The sequence below is a fragment of the Microplitis demolitor genome, chromosome 5 (assembly GCF_026212275.2).
Source record: "Microplitis demolitor isolate Queensland-Clemson2020A chromosome 5, iyMicDemo2.1a, whole genome shotgun sequence".
Taxonomy (NCBI): domain Eukaryota; kingdom Metazoa; phylum Arthropoda; class Insecta; order Hymenoptera; family Braconidae; genus Microplitis; species Microplitis demolitor.
Genome location: NC_068549.1, coordinates 16,997,715 through 17,019,516, shown reverse-complemented (window position 1 = coordinate 17,019,516; position 21,802 = coordinate 16,997,715). Strand labels below are relative to the sequence as shown.

Sequence of the window (21,802 nt, the reverse complement as noted above, 5' to 3'; positions counted from 1 at the left end):
AAGTTTATCAATAAAATACTAAGTAACTAAATAATATTGACTGCACAACTTTCTTTTTACTTTATATTATTTCAATTTAATAACAAACAATTTGGCTGTTAAAACTTTATTATTTTTTCTTTCATATTTAAAAATTTTTTTTTAAGTATTTTTTATACTTTAATTGTTTAACTTTTTTTATTTTTCTTAAAAATAATATAAATATTGTTTCTTTTTAATATTTCGTATAGCAATTACTTCGAATGAGAAGTACATTCGTATATTTATAGATATAGTTCAGATGAAAGATGCGTTGAGATTTAAATGAATGATTTTATTATTGTTACCATTATTAGTAAATATTATTATTATCGTTATTATGATTATTGTAATTATAATTATTATTTATTATAATAGTTTTAATACTTTTTCTTCAAGCATTCAAAAATTGTGTATGTATTATAATGCATGAGTAAATATTTTTAAAAATATTGGCTGGGGGTAAGCCGATAGTATGCATTTTGGTTTGCGAGAGATAAATTCTTTATGAATTATTACGTGTAGTAATGGATTTTTTTTTTTTTTTTTAATCTACGCACATCTTACATCTGAAGGTATCTGAAGATAATAAATTAATTTCAAAGTACTATAATAAGTTGACAAGATTGGTTTTATTCTAATAATAATTCAATCACAAGAACTTTATTTTTTTTTTGTTATTAAGTACCGAATGCCAAGATTGTAATCCAAATTCGAAGCTTTTATACGTTATCCAATCATAAAAATTGTTTATATATAATAAGAAAGTCTAGGCAAGGTTGCGCTATACGTTTGTTTTTTTGTCATTTCATTTGTTTGTTTATCTTGACAAAGTCTACAAATTTTTAAATTTGTTATTTTTGGCGCAGGGACATTGCAAGGGTTTAGTTAAATATCTAAGGCTGGTGTTTATACATGGGGCATATCTTACAATTATAAAATTATTTCCCTAAGTACCGAACTTCGGTTTGATAATGGACAAGTCCTCACTGATGTATTGTCGGCTCTTACAATGACGTGTCTCGTTTTTGCAGGAAACAACTATTGAAAAAGAACAAAAAAAAAATTATAAGTTTAAAATTTTATTCTTTGTTATTAAGTAAAAGTAAATCAGAGTAAATTATAGAGATAAATATATAATATAATTTATAAAGCTTACTTTGTTAACGAGCGGCTTTGGAGAACGCCATTCGACGCGAGCCACTCGACATAGTTTCTACGTATTATTGTAGAGTTGATGATGGCTCTGGTGGTGTGCCGGGTGATGGGCTTGATTGGAATGCGTGTGCTGTAACGAGTGTTGGTGGGGATATTGGTGCGGGTGCTGATGGGAATGCTGATGTGCTGGTGTATGCCTCGCACTATACCTCACACTGCCAGCAAGTGAACTGCCACCTCTTCCATGAGTACCAATAATACTTTGTGAGTCTGAAAGATCTTCTTCTTCAGCACCAAGACTACGAAATCGTACGAACCCATCTTCAGCGACAAGCATTGTTGATCCAGATGCTGGTGGTTGTTCATTTAAATTACCTTGAATAGGAGTATGTCTACCTCTTGTCTCAGAACTTCTGAGAGTTTGTGTTCCATTGCCATGCCGGCTCAATGAACTTCTTCCTTCATGAGGAAAGTGTCCCATAGTACCTGATTTACGAATGGAATGTCGTTCGAATGTGCCAGAAATATTCAGGTGCTCAGGAAGAGTATTCAATGGGAAACTATCATCGTATACCTGTTTTCCAGTTCTCATCGTGTAGTTTTGAATAGCTTGATTGGTACTGCAAATTGCTGGATACAACGCGTCATCCATATTCTCTGTGGATGTTGAGCTGCCACAGGGAAATAAAGCAAAACCTGAGTGAGCTGAATGCTGCTGTAATTGCTTCTCTCGTAATGGATACTGAGAGAGACTTGCAACCCAAGCAAGTAATCCACAAATAGATAGTTCAAGAAGTCGAACGGAGAATTCCCAGCCCCACCAAAGCCAAGGGTACGGTAGTTCACGTTCTTGAACACCAAATATACCGTAAAGTTGAACAAATCCCATTAATATGAATAGCAATGCTGTGGCAATCGTTGTGGTTATTGCTGTACCAAGTACTATTATAGCTGGATCACCTGCTACATGAGGACCCACTGATTTATTGTTCGTCAGATTTATCTGAAACCGCACCACTCGGTATACATACATGTAGCATAGACCAAGAGTTACACATACGACGATATAAATGCACTGACAAATCAGGGGAAAAATTCTCATTCCGCCTTGATAACCGAGTACATGAGTTGACACGTGAAGAGAAATACACAAAACAATATGAACTGTTGAGCAGAGTGCTAAAGCCATTGGTGATAGGAATTTATTGTTTAGTGATGGTGCTTCGGAACATTTTGCCAAGTAGATGACTAGCGTAGCAAATGCTGTTGATAGTAGAGGTGCTGGTAGATACATCAACACTTCAGACAGTGGCTCAGAAAATGATTTATCGAGATTGTAGGCATCGTAAAAAAGATGAAAACATCTTAATGTACAGACAGTCGTCAATAGTAGGTGAACTGTCAAAAAATATGACTGAGTAAGAAGATTTGTAGCCTCATTGAATCGAAATATTTTGTAGATTGAATAAAGCGCCATTAATGTAAACATTATTGCAGCAACGTAAACATGAAGAGACCAAACAATTTTCCAGGTTGACTCCAGGGGATGTGTATCCACTTGTGGTACATTGTGATCACTGTGGACTGGTACTTTTGACGGTGCTGGCGGTTGCGGTTGTGGGAATGGCAGTCTTTCAGCACCAGCGATTTCAATTTGATCCGCTTTGACATCTTCATCATCACTTTTGTGTGGATCTTCTTGTCGCCTAGTATTTGGTAAATTTAATATCGTTGGGTAACTTACAGCTCTAATTGATCCTGTGGTTGTTCTTATAGTTGTAGTAGTTGTCGTTGATCTTTGAGTTGTCGATGCAGCTGGTATATTTATTTGAGGTGTTTTTGTTGACAGTGGTTTAAGTAAAATTTCCGGAATATCCTGTTTCCTACCATTACTACCCGAAAGTATCCTAGAAATACTAGATGATTGGAGAGTAGGAAGATAATCATTACTGTTATTTTTTCTTTCAATTTCGTGGGCGGGTTCTTCTATTTTTTGTTCTTTACTCGGTGTATTTAAAGCTTTATTTCTCGAAGGTAGTTTCTCTGGTTGTTGGACGGAACTTTGAACTAAGTCGGGTGGCCTTATGGGTATTCTCTCATGCGCTGGCGTTAAACTGGGAGGGGGAATTGGCCTTCTTACGCCTGAATGCGATTCAGAGTTTGTTCCCCGAAGAGTTGGCTTATCAGCAAAGGGGTTAAGATACTCTGGGGGTAAAGGAGGTGTAAAAGGGGCTCTCGAGGGTGGCGCATAAGATGGTAATTCTCTAAATGCTGGTGGTACAGTAACTCGAGGAACTGGATATCGAAATGATGATAGCAATGGATTTGCCGTTGTTGTCAATGGCGATGGTACTGTTGACAATGTTGAACTATCTGATATTTGAGCTTCATATGTTGGTAAACTACGTTTTGTTGTTATTGAATTGTGCGTGCCTTTTTTAAATATCGCAGCAATATTTTTATCTAGCGGCGTGAGATCCGAATTATATACATGACTGTTGAAATCACCTTCTCTCGATCCATGTGTGAGCTTCGTACTGAAGAGAAATAACACGATCAATCGTGTAATCATTCTCCTTGACGTCTTCATACACGTCTTCATTATTTTTTTTTTCTTTACCATGGAAAATCACTCGCTAGTCTCATTACAATATTTTTACAATTTATTTTTTTACTATAGTGATAATGACTATTATTATTTTTATTTTATTTATTTCTAGTTTAGAACGACGAATTAACTTAAGGACACTTAACGGGAGAGAGATAATATTTATTTACTTTTGCTTCTTGTTTTAAGTATTTTTTTTTATTTTTTCCGTTGCGTCGATCGATAAATTCGCCTCGGAAATATTGGCAAAGTAAAAATGTCTTTACAACGCAAAGAAACTTAGTTGCCAAAACAGTATCGCTTTGGCTTCGAACTTTCTTGAAACTTGCACTGGTCCGTATACTCGTTTCTTCTGCGTACTACACTTTACATCGCTTTTTTTTGTTTTTTGTTATCCTTTTTTATCGTGCAACAATGCAGTACAAGCACACACAGTTTATTACCAACCCGGAAAGCTCGTTTTTTACTTTGTTTTTGTATAACGATTGGTAGTAAATAATAATTATAATATTTTAAACAAAATATTATTATTATATTTGTTTGTGTAAGAATAATAATAAAGTTTATCACTGAATTTATCACTATTGCCGAATGTAATACTACAGATACTACAGTTGACTTAATAATGATGACAAACGTAAAGTTAAATTATCTTAAAGCCAATTCAACTTTTTGTTTAACGTTAGTTAGACTGTGTTCAGTGAGTTACAGATGAGGTTGATTTCGTGACCACTTATATCTCTTTATTCAGCTTCTATTACTTCTTAAGTGTGTTTGAGTGGAATTGAAGATTGAATCCAAACAAACTTGATACTCTTAAAGATCTTTCCATGCAAACTTCCTCATTAATTCATATGATATCATTTCTGTTAGTTTGTTTTAAGCAACTTGTACTTCTTGTATTAATCAACGATGTTTGATTTCCACAAGTTGATGATCATCCAGAACTCCTGATTCCTATAAAAAAAAAAAAATAAAATAAAATAAAATAAATAAAATGGAATAAAAATGAAAAATAAAACCAATATTTCAATCTAATTGTTTCAGTAGTCAGGAAGTTGTCAACATTTTTCATTGTTCGTATACATTATCAAGATAATATTTCATAACCGGAAGTAGGTCAGATATACGATTGCGATAGTAGACTAACGAAAAGATTTACTTTTGAATATACACATGGATTTGCTTAAATTTGCATCTAAATAAGACTAAAAAAAGTTATCCACCAGAGTGACAGAATGTTTAATGGGGATTAAACAGATTACTCGAGTATACACGGGTGTAGAGTGGCGTTTGTGGTTCTTTTAGGATTAAAAACAAAGATGTACGGACAGGCGATGATAAACGTTGTTATATATGGTAGCAAGTGATTTTAAATATCGTATTAAATGCTTAAGTTCATTTTTATCATTTTTTGTCTTCATCAATTTCGATCATGATTTTATTAAATACTATTTTTTTTTTTATATTAATTAATTGTTGATTACTTACTTGATAAATATTTTTTAATTAAAACTTTTAATCGAAGAATCCGTTCCATTGTTCAAATAGGTTTCATTTAATATTTTAAAATCGATGAGAACACAATGAATCCGTTGTTGAGAGTTAAATAATAAAGTGTCGTTAGTTTTTTCTCGATGTTAACGATTACATTCTGACGAGGACCATCTTCAGTATCGATCTTCAGAGCGAGATGAAAAGTGTCGATGTTAGTACAGTTTCACAGATTGATAACTGGTTCAAAAGTCTTACGTAAACATTCTGCATCAAATGATTTCGAACCCATGTTCGTTAAAACTGAAATTAACAAATAAATATAATTAGTTAAATTTTTATATAATTCATTAGAAAACATTCATTTCTTAATGAATAAAATCAATATTAAACAATAAATATATGACAAAAAAGAGTATTAGAAACAAATTTATAAAACTATCATTATTATTTTTATTTTTTTAATGACTAATAACTCCCTCTTAAAATTATCAATAAAAACAAAGATATATACTCATTTAGTAATTAAATTAATTTTATTAAGGTAGTATTTAATCTTTGAGTAACACTTGGTAAATTGGCGTGACCTTTCTCAATAAAAAAGATAAATGTAGACAGATAATTATAAGGCACTTCATTAGTAAGAAGCTTTTTACTAACAATACGACTCTGAAGTTAAGTCTATTTATATGACTTGTTAAATAATATGAGTAGTTAAATGCTTTATAAATTAATAAAAAGATTGCTTATTTCAATTAATTAATTAATTAATTAATTAATATTAATGAGACAGGGTGGCTGCAGAGAAATGATTTCAAAATTCCCTGATATTTCCCGGTTTTTCAGTAAAGTTTTTCACATTTTTCCCTGATTTAGAAATTTTATTCGGATCATTTAGATATCCAAAGTTTTTATTATATTTTCATTTTCAATAATTAAATTTGATAAAAATCAATTAATATAGCCTACTTTTGATTATTCAATGTGAAAAATGTGTAAGTTAAAATATTTAAAAAGAAATTATAAATACACCGGTTACAAAAATTAAGGGATATTAAAAAAATTTCAAATTTTTTAGTAATTTTCAACAGTTTTTAACTCGAAGGTAAATGGTCGTACAATAAAAACAAAAAGTCAAACTGTAGCTTCAAGTGTCTAGTTTTCTGATCTGAGTCTTTAAAATTTTTTATTATGCACGGTTCCGGAGCAATCAAAAATCAATCATAATTATCGAAAAAAATTTATTGAAGCTCGAAGACCGTTTTTAAGACGAGCAAAGATTTGGTATATTTCATTTTCGATAGTTTTTTTAGGATTACTTCAGAACCGCACGTAATAAAAAAATTTGAAGACCAGATTAGAAAACTAGGCACTTGAAGCTACAATTTGCCTTTTTTGTTTTTGTCATATGACCATTTTCTTTTGAGTTGCAACTTGTTGAAAATCACTTCAAAATTTGAAATTTTTTTAATATCCCTTAATTTTTATAACTAGTGTTTAGTTGAAAATTTTTTAAATTTTGAACGGTTACAATTTAATTCCTGGATACTTTTCGAAATTCCCTGACAATTCCATGATATTTCCCGGTTGCATTAAATTCCCTGATAATTCCCGGTTTTCCCGGTTCGTGGCCACCCTGCGAGAATAATTTATCTGGGAAAATTCTCAGATTCTATTTGTTCAGATGATAACTAATAAAATGTAAAATATGTTGATCTGTAGTTAAGATCTTATGCAATCCTATTAGACAACATTCTCAACTCTTTAACAAACAATTCTTTTATATGCTTGTTTGTATTACATAGAATTAATAATCTTATGTCAATGTCATGTGAAACAAATGATTAATATAAAACTCTTAAAATGAAGAATAGTTGTACTTTTTAAATATAGGTTTATCAATTTATCAATTAGTGTCAGATAGAATTGTACAAGTCTATGAATTAGAATATTAGTTGGACATCCTTTTAGCTGATTTATCGATTTTCATGGGATACCACCCGTGGTGTGTACGGGTTAACGATTCTCACTGGGGCTTCTGATGGAAAACGGAAGAGAGATTGGCGCCCAGCAATAAATAGAAATTTCCCTCGTGGCAGATCATTCAGACATGAAATGAGATACTATACTAGTTTTATTTTTTTATTTAAGTAAAATCACAGATATGTTGACAATAATCACACCTTAATTATTATAACATTTATGATATATATATTTTTTATTGAAAATGATTTCAATAAATTATTTTCATTCATCTTTTATATCAGACATATAATAAATGAAATTATATAAAGAAGTTTTTTTTTAATCATCAATTATAAAAGGATCCCGTATTCTCCGGTACGATTTCTCATATTTTTATTTTTCATCATTTGGGTATTGGGTGATAAGAAAACGATTGGAGATCTTTCTAATAAAATCACGTATTTCGTATTTATTTTATACAGAAGATACGTGATTCTATCAGAAAACCCTTATATTGGTTTAGGACCAAAAACCAACTTTTGCTGCTGATTTACATAAATCTTCACGTGTTGGAACCTTCGATATCTGAAACATTGAAATTCTAACCATTTCAATAGAGTTGTTAACGAAATGTATCATCTACAATTTTTTTTTATATATATACACTATATTTATAGGTCGTTTGTCGTTCTCACTTTTTTCTCGATTTCCCAATAAGAAAAAAAGATTTTTCGTTTCTAACTCATACGCACATTTCGGATTTTTTTTTTTTTTGGTTTTTGTTTTATGTCCTAACTACAGCCAACGTTTGGGGTGTGTTCTATTGGTTATACGAATTCATTTTATTTTTATGTGTATGTTGATTTTTTTACGGCTTTTTTTTCCGTTTTTCCATAAGAGTAAAAAGTAATTTTATGAATAAAATATACTTATTTGTAACACTTTTTTTTTATCGATAATTCTTATCAGTTTTTTTAAACTAGACATTTAAATCTATAAAAAAAAAAAAAAAGAAATATATTTTTTATGAGAGAAAATGTATAGACGAGACAATGAAAAGAATAAAAAATTCCGATTGACCGTTTGTTTCTCTTGAATTTTTAATTACACATAAAACTGTTAATCCTGAGATAGAAAAATTAAACTGATCAATAAAAAATTTCAAACAACGTACGCGGTTATATTAAGGTATACGATTACTTCTTAGATGACTTGAAATGGATGGGAGTTTGTGAGTAATAACGACTTTACCGTTATTCTTCTTAAATTATTACACGACGTTAATGGTAGTTCCTTGAGTGGTTATACGTGCAGTATATTCTTTAAAAAAATAAATAAATAAAATAAATAAAAAATACTAAACAGCTGTTATTAGTTACATAAATAAACCACAAAATAAATTCAAGGGAAATAATCCTCGTGGTCAAATAATTTTCTTTATCATTTAAACTTTGCAATTAATTTACTGATTACTAACAGAAAAATTAAACAATTATTTTATTTTGTTTTTCTACTTTAATTTTGTTTTACAAAGTTTTTTTTTAACCACAGTGCACTTTGATTAAAGAGTTTTTACAAAAGTTTTGTGGATTTAACTAAACTGCGCTGAAAGTTAAAAAATAAAAATAGAGGAGAAAAATAAATAGAAAAATAGGGGAGTGAAAACCATAGCAACATTAAAAAGAAGCCTTAATACAGCAGAATCACCTTACTACACTTAGTGTACAGTTTATTGACAAAAAGTAATTATAGTACTATCAGAAAGAGGACTTATAATAGCAGTTGTTTGGATTGTTACATTACACTTTTAGACATTTAAGATAGTACTGTTGGTTTTATAAATACTTAATTCAAATTTAATTTATTTAATAAAATTCGGCATATTAGAACACAGAAAAAAAGAATTTCTTGGCTCAAGAATTTTTTTCTCGTCTTAAAATTTTTTTCTCGCCAAATTTTCTTAAAACAAGAAAAAATTTTTTGCGCCAAAAAATCCTTTTTCTGTGTGGATAATTCTAAAGATAAGATTAAATTACATTTTCGAAGAGCTTTCGAAAACCAATAAATTCGATAAAACCTGTGATTTATTATTAGACTCAATGTTAAATTCATGAAAATTAAAATTTTACTGGTTCTCTGTACCTCTTCAAAAATTTAAATGGATCGTCTTCTTATCATTATCTACTAATATGTCAAATTTCATTAATATACATGCTGAGCAGTAATTATATAATCGACAGAACTATTTTAACTTACTTATAAAAAATTTCAGGAGAAATTATATTTGCTGAGCAGTAAGAATTGAAAATTTGCTATGCATTTTTGATTCTCATAAAGTCTGGGTAATTGTTTAGAATCGGGGATAAAAAATCTTGTCAAATATTGATTTTTTTTAATTTTTTGATGGTTAGAAATATATGGAGAAATTGTTTTTGTTTGAAATCATATATGGTGTTATATTAAAGCTGGACCATGTAAGCCACCTAACGGAAATTGAAATAAACACATGAAAAAATTACTATAGCCATAGTAAAGTTTACAATGGCTGTAATTTGCGATATGATCGTTGTCAATTTTACGATGGTTATAGTAATTTCTGCAGTATGTTTATTTCAATTTCTGCAGGTGACCAACATTCACTGATAGAAGTATTTATTTGATATTAATAAATGCATATATTTGAAACAGTTTTTCAGCCTTATTTGGCTGAAATGAGAATTTGTTTGCCTTAAATATAGATTTATTAATAGTTAATAATCTCATATTTGCATGAACATCGCTGCGATTTTTGACTACAACCACTTTCTGTTTATAATACCTTTTAGTATACTGTCTAGTGTAACAAATTCAAAATATAATCAACTAAATATTGTTTTATAAATTAAAAAAATGCTGAATATTTTTTAAATTAATTACTGTGCGTATGATTTTCTTTAAAAAAATAAACTTAAATAGTACTATAAATTATTTGTCACAACCCTACTTAATTAGCTTCATGTGTCATTTCCTATTCAAATAAGCCATTTATTAACTATTAAGAAATATTTATTTGATTAAGCTTTCGAATAAATCATTTATTAATTATTAATAAATCTTATTTGATTCCGCGATTCTAAATAATAACCAAAATTCATAATTAGTACTTTGATATGTTTTGCTAAAGATTATATATTTATTTTGTTATTAATATACTTTGCTGGTTTTTACGAATTAATCAACAATTAAGTTGTCAAGAAATTATTTCTTTGATTTATCATTAAAAAAGTAGAAATAGTACAGTGTCAACAACAGATGAATAAATTTTGATTATGATACTTAATTAAATAATTAAACTTATATTTTAATCTAAATGATTATATTTACATAGAAAAGACAATTAGGTAGCACGAAAATTTAACATGGATTATGTGTGTGTATCTAACTTTTAGCTTAATATGCCAAGTATCAACCCTCTTTTCATCCTAGATGTTGCCTGAGGCAAGTCAACTTCCCGTTTCTCATTCCAATCAAGCGCAGCTGGCGTAGGCTCAAAGTCCCTTAAGGCTCTAGGCACGTCGACATACGACATACGGAAAGAAACGCTCGATTGAACGTTGAAATAGTGTGTGCTGCTGCTGTTTCTTGTATATAACCAACACCCCATATTGAAGAGAATTAATCCCCTTGGTAAGACGATCCTCCGGCTATCTTTGCTGGCTTCTTTTTTTCATTTATATTTTTTTCTTTAACTACTGTACTTTTTTACTTTCATGTGTCGAAGAAACGTTCAAAACACCGAAGTGATCCTGAGGGGGTTGAGGGTTTATTGCGCACCGGCTATGTCTTTTTTCATTGACCTGAAGACGACCTGTGGTTGAAAAATTCATGTGACACCCTGGGGATCGATCTTGTGGCTTCGATTGGTCTGTTAGTATGTTAGCCAGAAAACGTGACGCACGTTCAAAGGATTGACTTTATACTTTGCTCATTGAATTTTACTTTACTCTTTATATATTTTTTGAGAACTTTTATTATCTCTACTTTGACAACTTTAAGAGTTTAGCTAAAGTCGTTCGATCTTATCTTTTCTTATGATATATAAATTTTTTTTTATACGAGAAACTAAAAGATTTATGATATATATATGAAACAATGTATTGAGAATTATTCTAAATTATTTTACAAGCTTTATTTGATAATATAATATTATTTTAATAGATTAATGGAGTTACTAATGAAGGTGTAAGTCGAAAATTCGCCTAATTTTCTGCTTAAACACTAGTGATGACGTTAATATTTAATGATATTTTGTAGACACACTTATCATAGTTAATTGTGATGACACATCCATATGTCATCGCCTACGCTTTTGAATTTGTGAGGTCCCTATATGCGTGTACGAGTGTATAAACTCCTACACTCACTATACACAATGAAATTGCTTGCAAGCTATCTTTTACCTTGATCAAACCTGCGTGATTAGCTGGATACTGACTTCTTAGTCAGAAACTACTGAATTATTATTTCATATTAAATCAAACTTATCAAATTTAAAACAATATAAAAGAGAAAGATTGTAGCATACTAATATTTTATTGGCTCATTAATTTTTTCGTTACGAATCATAAATAGTTAAGAGATGAAAAAGTTTTTATTAATTAGAAGTATCATTTAAAAATCATTAGTGATTTATATAAAGATAATTTTTCTCGAGTACTACACTGTTAAACATCACCGGGGTAAGTCCAAGCGGTCTAGGTGTTAAAATCGGCGGTGTTGAATTTCAACACCGAAAGCGGTGTGAAAATAACGCCACTGCTGGTGTAAATATTCTGTACCGGTGTTAAAATAGTGCCGTCGCCGGTGTAGATATTTTTTACCGGTGTTAAAATATTTTACTTTGTGAATATTTTTACTTTCTCGAACACTATACTTGTTAATAAATGATATTTTTTATTAATTTTCATAAAGAACTGACTTTTTTTTGTGTTTTATAATCTTTAAAGTTAATACTCTTCGCGAACGCAGTTTACCCCGCTTTTACACCAGTATTTTAACACCGGGCGGAATTAAAATAAGTCTACTTTTAACACCGCTATTTTTACAGTGTAGTACAATAATAGCTTTTAAATTAATAACAGTTTAATTCTCTTTTAATGTAGCAAAGTTTGATAAGATATTGTCTAAAAAAAAAAAAATAATGTATTTTGAAATTAATCGTTTATTTAATTGAATTACTTTCTACGAGTGATATTCATATCTTGTTACATGTTGACACCAATGATAGTCATATAAATTATATTGTCGTTTCTGGCTTTAAAATATACTGGGCTTGCAGGTCTGATCTTTATCGTGTACCTGGTCGACAAGTTCAGTTGTATTATTTTAATCTTCATCTGCTAGAAAGTGTCACGAATACGAATAAGAACCGACATGTAGTCAAAAATAAATGTCATTTTATTAAATAATTCTATTGTTTTATTTTTTTGTTATCGTAAATTACTCAAAGTTTAATAGAGTTTGTTTAATCAATCTTAAAGGTTAAAGCAGCGATGTTGAAATGATAAATTTGTCATTAACCAAAAAAGTAAAACTTTTTACATTAACAAAACTTTTTATTAATTAAAAATAAATATAAAATTAATGATTCTATAAAAATGATAAATAGTTTTTTCAACGATATTGATTATTTGACGTAACGACTTTGTGTTGAAAAAATGTATAATAAAAAACAAACGCGTATAGGAAATAAAAAAAAGTGTATTTGAAATGTTCAGATTTGAATTGGAAAGAAGTAAAGAATTGAAAAAGCTACAAACAGACGATGTAGAGAGCTCTTGAAGTTTTGTACACCATACGAGAGATATTGTATTAAATTCTGAATTTTTATTCCGCGACTAACTTTATTTTTAACTCAAGCAAGATAAATCAAACTGCTAGTTGTATAAACAGACTATACACTATTTTGACCATGTTATCAAGTCTAAGAGGCGAAGTTATAAAAGAAACCGCACAAGATAAAGAAGTTGCTAAGGATGTAATTAAAGGTCACAGAAAATTATTCCATTCATTTTTTGGTTTATTTGAAATACTGTTGAAATTATCTGATATTTTTATAATTTATAGTCGAAAATAAATTCTTACTTTATTTTTTTTTAAGCTATTAAATAAAAAGAATCAGATCGAAAAAGAAATGAAATAACAGATTGAAAAGAAAACATTTCAGAACGATAACCTGACAATTTTACGGATGTCTGGTTTGAAATGAAGCTATGTCATTTGTCTATTGGAGTATTTAGTTAAACACAGAAATCATTTCATAGGTCGATTTGCAAATCAATAGTTGTAAAAGAATTTGTGTGTATGCTGTTTGATAAAATTGGTTAGCAGTCACGATCAGAAATATTAAACCTGAAATTAGAGAAACTTTGGGTAGACGCTTATAGCATTTGTTGTTTGGGACCACTTTTATTCCGAAATCTCTTTCTCTCTCTTTCTTTCTTTCTTTGTGTTATGATTGATGATCAACGCCAACAACTTGTTCTAATAATTCCAGACACAAACTCAGGTTCTTTGCTAAAACGAAATTAACTATATAGAGATGAGATTGAAAAAAGTTTGAAAGAGTAGACTAGGAATTACAGAAACTAAAATGTGTCTATAGACTCTACCACTCTATATTTTAGACCTATTTGTAAATTTCATTGATGTTTAGAAACTTTTGGTAATTTGAATTTATTTTATCGGATAGAAATAATTATCAACACAAAATTGATTAGCAATGTGTGAATATATTAAGATAAATGGGACAGTATATGTACAAACTTGGGATCTGATACATAGTATCTAAATGTAGTTTATAATAGTTTTCTGAAAAAATATCTATTGAAAGCATCTAAAACTGTTCTTAAACAACAACAACGCGCAATTCAAATTCCAAATACAACTGCAAGGAATATCACATGACGAGATGTCTTGAAATAAGGAACCCGAGGAAGATTTGAATACGCTAATAAGTAAATTATTTATTAATTACTTTAAAACAAATAATATTACTCCATAACTACTTTAATAACTTCAAAATAAGTATGTAGGTCTAATATAGATTTGTGTATACGTCCACTGAGAGAAAAAACTGGTACGTGTTAATTGATTTATGACAAGAGACAGTTTAGAATTAATGATCCATACATACATAGGTTTTTTCATAATTTATACATTTTGATACCAGAATTTTGAGCATACTAGCTAATTAAGAACGCTATCCACACGCTTTTTTTTAACCTAAAAAAATCATACTGTTTCAAAAATAAATAACTTGAAAAAATGTTTTTAATCAAATAATCAACTGGCATCTGATTGAAAGTGTTAAGGAAAATGACACAATTATCGTGATAATCAATTTCTTAGTACTATAGATTATGTAAATAAGGGTTTTATTGCCCTCGGTTCTTTTTTCCATTATATTTATTATTATTACTATCGAGAGCGAAAATTGCAAATGATTCACAGGTTATATAGAAGTACATTTCAACATATTTTAAATTTGAAAAAAAATTGTTCTGGTTAATAACTTTGAATGTTTTTAATGAATTTGATGTCATTAAAATTTTTCATTTTTGTATTTATTATGCTATGATTAGTTACGAATAATTTTAAGTATCAAATTATTATATATATAATAATAATTCTGAATATAATTTTCGATGAAAATAAGACGAATTTATAAGTTTTTTGATGGTAAATTTATACATCAAAGAAATTAATATTTGGTTGACTTTGAACTATTAATTAAGGAAATGGACGTTGTTGTGTTATAGGAGCAGGTTTATTTGCCATAAATTGGAACTTTTTTAATAAAGTATTTTAGATGAAATTTTAAAAAGTTTACTCATAGTATAAGAATAAAGAATACTAAAAGTATACATATATATTTTATCAATGATGTTCTTATTCTCTAATCGACATCGCAATTACATAAGATATATAATTAATTCACTCGACTGAATTCGTGCAAATTTGTCGTAGACATTCAATTTAATTGTTCTCTATTTGATAGAATTTAAGGAGAAAAGCAGTAGAAGAAATAATTTCGATTATATATAGAGCTGCTGGAGGAAATCCGAGTACAAAATTGAGCTATAAAAATTATATTTCAGTGACTGCGGTTACAGTGAATATATTATCATTTAAAATTAGGGATTTTTGGAAACATAGAAGTCTGGTGACAACCTTTTGCTATGCCCATAAAAATAATTTTATCTTGATTGTTTTATCCTACAATACGGCAATTAAGGGGTGTTGTAATGCAACCGAGGTTATACTGCATGCGCATTAACGTTCCGAGCTGAAGGCATTCAATTACAATGCCGTATTCAATTAAAGCACCTCTCATGAGAGAACAAAACAAACGAACCGACGTACCCCGTTCGCACTTTCAACTTTGCCTTGTCAAACCACTCAATGTATATTTACTTTGACAATTGCCTCATTCATGCACCAATGATCTAAAAATATATATAGAGTAAGCATCGTTAACCATTTCTAGAGGTTTTTTTTTTTTTATTATTTTCTACAATTTCGATCAATTCTTTCCACTGTACTCTTATTTAAATAAAATTACCAAATCGTTTCAGTCACAGCCATCACAGACATAGTGGAATCTGTAGAACCAATCGTATATTAAATTCACGATAGACATTTGCTTGCACTAACTCGGAAGTATTCTGGAAAATTTAGAGTCCATTACATTTGAATGCCACTATAATGTCAGGATATAAAAGTAAAAAAAAAAAACAATCAACATTCAGATGAACGTTAAAGTGTTAGTTGAATGACATGAACCTTGTTCTATTCAATGTTACTGACGTAGTGTTTTAATTACGAAAATCTATCCTACAGTTTAGGTCGACTTGTATATTGGATACCCTGCACACCTCGAATGCAAAGTTGCAAGTGTCATGGGTATGCTCTAGTTGGATAGTCTATATTGCTTGCTCAATGAATTTTTATTAATGGGCGTACTTAAATTGCATTATTCCGTGCATATTTCTAAATAAATTGATTAAAAGTACATATTTTTAGGAAGTGAAAATTCTGTTCAACAAGACAAAACAATGTAGTGTTGCATCAATTCAATTTGTTTTCCATTTATGAAAAAAAAAAAAAAAAAAAAAAAAAAAAAAAAAAAAAAAAGGATCTCAGCTTCGAACAATGATTTTTTTTTTATATGATGACAAATGAAAATGTGATTATTCAAAATGAACTTTTAAATTTTTTAATGATAATTGGAAAACACTTAAGGTCAGAAAAATATTGAGGTAATCTACAATTTTTGTAAAAATAACTCTAACAGTCACTTTTTAGAAATTTCAGTTGAACGTTACTATTTTCGAATTACCATTCATGTATGATTCGTAAATTACATTTTAAACTTGAATCAATTTACTTGATCAATATTATTAAAAATATAAGAATTTTTTTTTTAATGCATTACCATGGTAATAAGTAACTTTTTTTTCGATGTAACAAGAAAGTATGATTTGAAGTATTAAAGTTCACACAAGTTCATAACTTTCTCAGTATCTGCACTTTGCCCAACTCTTCTCTAGATAACTGTAAATTATTAAAAATTTTTAAAATATACAAAATAATTTTCTCAACAAATGATAATGTTTCAGCTGCTAAGGAATAATTTGAAAATTTGTTGAGAGAATACAGAGCATACCGTAACATTTTACATTTTTAAATTTTACGCTATACTCCATCATTTAAAATTTTTGTTCTGCGAGTAATCGCGTAAGGATAACAGTTCACCATTCTCACGCGATCTATAGCTACTACCATACATAATTGAATAAGATTCTTCTACGTCTGAACATCACTTAATTTAAATTCAAATTAAAACCATAAACATTTTGATTTTTTAAGTTGTTCTTATAGATTTATTTTTAATAAACAAGATTTTGAAAACAGTTCATGTGAGAATTCTATGAGATGTTTTGTGTTGGAATTAAATATTCAACTAATTTAAATATATTTATTTATAATGAACAGAGAAAAGACATAGATAGTCAAAATTGAAAATATACATTTAAGTATTTAAAAAAAATTAATCTACGTAGTTTAGTTAAAATTTTGACTTTAATATGATATATATATATATATATATATATATATATATTTTTTTTTTTATTAATAATTCAACAGATTTGTAATGACCAATTTTTATTTTTATTATCTAAAGTATTTTCAGATCATATGTATACATTATATATAAATCAAAGTAATAAGGATGAAGATATAGCTAACAATATAAGAAATATCGCTCGTCATATGCTTTTTTATTTCTTATACAATTCGACGAATGGATTCTTAATGAACGATGAGGTTGAACTATTCCCATCCTTTTACCTTCAGGCAAAGAATGTATTTCTCCTTAGTCATGATGCTTTGCTTACATCCACCAGTCATAAAAATCATGGATCAATTTATATATATGTATGTTTTTTTTTATATCAGAAATAATATAAAACAAAATTTATTTCTTAATTATTGGATGTTGAAGCAATTGTAAAAAAATAAATTTTGAGTTGTTAAAATTATATTATTTAGTAATCTTTTTAAAATAATAAATTCATAACGAGATTGCAGTATAGTATTGAGTATTACACAGAATTAACAGATATGGAAGTTATCTGTCTTATTAATTCAAAATTATTTATGAATGATTGTTCTTTCTGATCATTACAGTTTTTCAAGTCATAGAAGGTTGAAACGTTCAAACATTTCACTTAACGTCATGTCATGACTCATCGTTGAATGATTCGTACAGGTTTACAAAAGAAGTGTGTGTGGGTATGTTGGACATATTTTTATATGCTCAAGAATATCACAAAGAGCTTCTAATTAAATTCATGTTGAAGTCCTGCCTTAAATTTTGACTTCGTCATCTCAACGGAAAAGTTTTCTTGATGTGTCTCGTTCATCCAATTATACTCTATATTATATTATATATTTTTATTTATCATCAAACTTTAATACACCAAAAGCATGAATACATTAGTACAACAGTAGAAGCTTAAAAATAGCCGTTAAAATAAACGTAAATAAATTTCATAATAACTATAACAATATTATATATGATTCAGAATACTTTTTGTTCGATAATCGAAGTGTTTGTCTATGAGAGTTCAACTTTATTTGACTACAAAATGTTTTCGAAAGGCATTGATCGTTTCATTATAATAATAAAACTTGAATGGCGAAGCTAAAGCCATTTCAGCACGAATCCGAAATAGAGTTTCCTTTGCCTCTTGAGACAAAGTGGCTTTTATCATTTTCCGATCTCGAAATCAGTTGGCACGCAATGTCTATATCATCTTTTGTAACAACGGCCTGATCTATTTTTTATCTTTATTATCAAAGATTGCCAAAAAAGGTTATTTTAAGTAAAGGAATCTTTAAAATATTTTTTTGGGTGTAACTATTCTCTACAGCTGGAGCTCTAAAATAATTCTTACTCATGCGAGTTTTAAATAACCACACGAATGTAATTAGAAAAATAAGGAAGATTAAGATAGATCACCGAAGCAAGACGACTCCCCTTTAGCAGTTCGAAAAAAATTTCACAAATTCACCGACTTGAAGAATAAATTATATATATTTTGTTTCTTTTTATTAGATAATCATAATTCAATTTTAATGAAGCTAGATAAAATAAACATGACTTTTTCTGTAATCAGTTTTTATTTTTATGATTTCGTATTGTTTTATTTACTTTTAGTGTGAAATAATTTATATTTACAACTTAAAATATCATTAGCTGACAATGAAAAGAACAATGGACTTTACTAAAAGTGTAAGTACTAGGTAGAAAATTATAGCCGTCGCAGAGGACATTTAGTTAGAAGACACTATATAATTTAGTTAATTAAGTCAGCGGTAAGCATACTAAAGTTTCACGATAGTTACCAAACTCAAATTTGACCTGTCTTGTTTAAATCAATACGTTTTAGTACAGCATTATTTTAACTATTATTAATAATTCAATCCAGTTTCAATGATGAATAATTGAAGTAAATCAAACACTTGCGGATGTATTAATACTAATTAATAAATTATTGAATATAAATATTCTAAGCCCCGTAATTACTAGCGACAAATAAGTTGGGAGAACAGACAATCACATAATTTTTCAATGTGAGAGTATTGTTGGTTTTAATGTTAATATAAAGGGAATAAATTTTCATAATTTATTATGTTAATAATAATGATAATTTTTAGGTAAAAGTGATAGATTTATTTTACTTTTATGCACATTTATTTTCCAACTATGAATTGCACTAACGTTCAACAGATTTTTGCAAAAGGTATTTGGTAATACTCAAAAATTAACTGGCTTTGCTTGTCAACACTTAGGTGACAGCTAAATAACTATCCGTGACTGATTTCAGTCACAATATTCATGCTTCATCGATCATTCTGACATCAATGGCATCAACCACGAGGGATTAGACATGCCGAAAAGAGTAGGTAAGAGTGAGTTTCTCTTTGGATTCATCTCTTATATGTATATATTTTCATCATTTCTTGTCATGATTATTAATGAAGAAAATATTTTCGTAAAAAATTCTTCAACAATCTTAACTAAAAATAAAGTATTTTATATAATGAATTATTTCACTTAAATACGATAAAATCATTTTATCCTTCTTGTCTTATAAAACTTTTTTAATAATAAAAAGTTAACTTTATTTTAGGCTTCCATTATATAAGCATATATAATACCAAGTTAAAATCTAGTGATGTTCTTTAACACAAAGAAATTTCTCAACGAACCGAACGAAGCAATCAGTGTTAATGAAATCTTGTACTAGTAAAGACTGGGAGAAAAGGCAGAGTCTACTTCATCAGGAATAATCAACGGGAATGTTACAAACCAACAAAAATCCCGAATGTAGTATGAGTAAGAGTCTCATTCTTCTATTCTTAGAAAGCTCATCGTCTCTTTCTGCTTTCGTTTGTAACTTTTCTGTGTGTTTTTCAAGTCATCAGTTGAGTACTGAAATCTGTAGTGATGGAAGTGTACTCTGATAACATATTCGAATTGAACAGTACTAAATTAATTTAAATTTGTTTTTCAAGAAATCTATAACCGTTAGTGGTATTGATAGATACTAATTGCTGCATGGAGAAATAAGTATAGAGGAAGTAAGTAAAGAAGAAGTTGAATCGTACGAGAAGATCAGAACAAAGGAAACGAAGAACAGAAAAATGGCAGTTGTAGCACAGAAAATTATAGTAGAAAGTTTCCGCACCTGTATTCGCACGTTACTTCAGAATTCTGATTTTGTTCAGGTCAGAAGGTTTCTTAAGACAATTTGAATTTTTAAATTTTATCAAACTATTAGATGGGACATTGAGTACATTTGAACAAAGAATGGTAATCATCTCGAAGTTTTCTTATAATTTCCAATTAAGTTTCAGAAAAGTTTAAAAGAGAATTTTAAGTTTTGATAAAATTCATATTATTTATAATAGACATTTCTGATTCCTATTAAATTATGAACCTGAAGATCCGAACGTTTTTCGCGCAACGAAAACAAAAATTAGAAATTGAAATATCTATTAGATGACGAGATTTCTAAAATGTTTCGCATGTAACTTCTGATATATCAGCCGAAAATATAAGGCTACCCCCAACCTCCGAAACTACCCCTTAAGAAATCAAATCGCATAAATGTCATTAATTTTCGTTGCGCAAAAAACATTCCGATCTTCCGGTACATACTCTCAAATCTGAAACAGTATATGTACATTACTTTTCCGTGGTTTTCACTGTTTCAGATTTAAAGAGTACTAAATTGATGATTTTCAGAAAAAGGAAAACTCTTTCTTTTTTTGAAAATAGTTCTAAAGTTTCTAAATTTCTGCTAAGAAATTGTTTTGACTTTTTTCAGGATGATATTAAAAAAATCGGTGCAGGCGTGCGCGCGTGTATGTATGAGTGCATGTGTGCGTAAACGTACGCATATGTCAATATTCTATAAATTTTGAATGAATAGATTGATTTCGATTTTTTATATACATTTAAACTCCGTGAATTCGAGTACAGCGGGAAGTGTAAGGATTAATTGCTTTCCAGTTTTTTTTTTTTAAGATGATGAAGAATTATTGGATTATTCGAAAATCAACTTTTTTATACTAATATTTTTATCACATAACTTACAATAGTTTAAAATGACTTTACTATGTTGAACTTTTTTACTAAAACGTATATTTCAAGTAATGTATTTTTATATTAATGTTTCATAATCACAATGAACGTGTCAAGTCACTCGAGGGTAGAAAATGAAAAAAAAAAATCCAAAAATATTTCTCAGGAGTTATAAAGCATTAAAAAAATACATCTTTTATTATTTTATTCAAATGGTGTCATATCTGAACAATTTTTTTGAAAATTTTACGATAATAATGCATTGTATATCTGTTATATAATTTCTAGAGAGCTATAATATAATAAAAAAAACACTAAATTTTAAATCAAATTTCCAACTTCACTGGTAAAAAATTATTTAT

The 21,802-nt window shown here is 28.9% G+C and overlaps 1 protein-coding gene across 1 annotated transcript in view; it reads right to left on the bottom strand.

Moving 5' to 3' along the window:
• Window positions 1-216: 216 nt before the first annotated feature.
• Window positions 217-21,802, bottom strand: part of LOC103573800 (uncharacterized) — a 123,040-nt gene continuing 101,454 nt past the window's right edge. Inside the window, exons 4-6 of the mRNA XM_053739259.1 lie at window positions 5,276-5,581; window positions 1,178-4,741; window positions 217-1,059 (exon numbers count right to left, since the gene is read on the bottom strand). Of these exons, the coding sequence (XP_053595234.1) occupies window positions 1,235-3,799 (2,565 nt within the window). The 5' untranslated portion in view covers window positions 3,800-4,741; window positions 5,276-5,581 and the 3' untranslated portion in view covers window positions 217-1,059; window positions 1,178-1,234. The remainder of the gene's footprint in view (window positions 1,060-1,177; window positions 4,742-5,275; window positions 5,582-21,802) is intronic.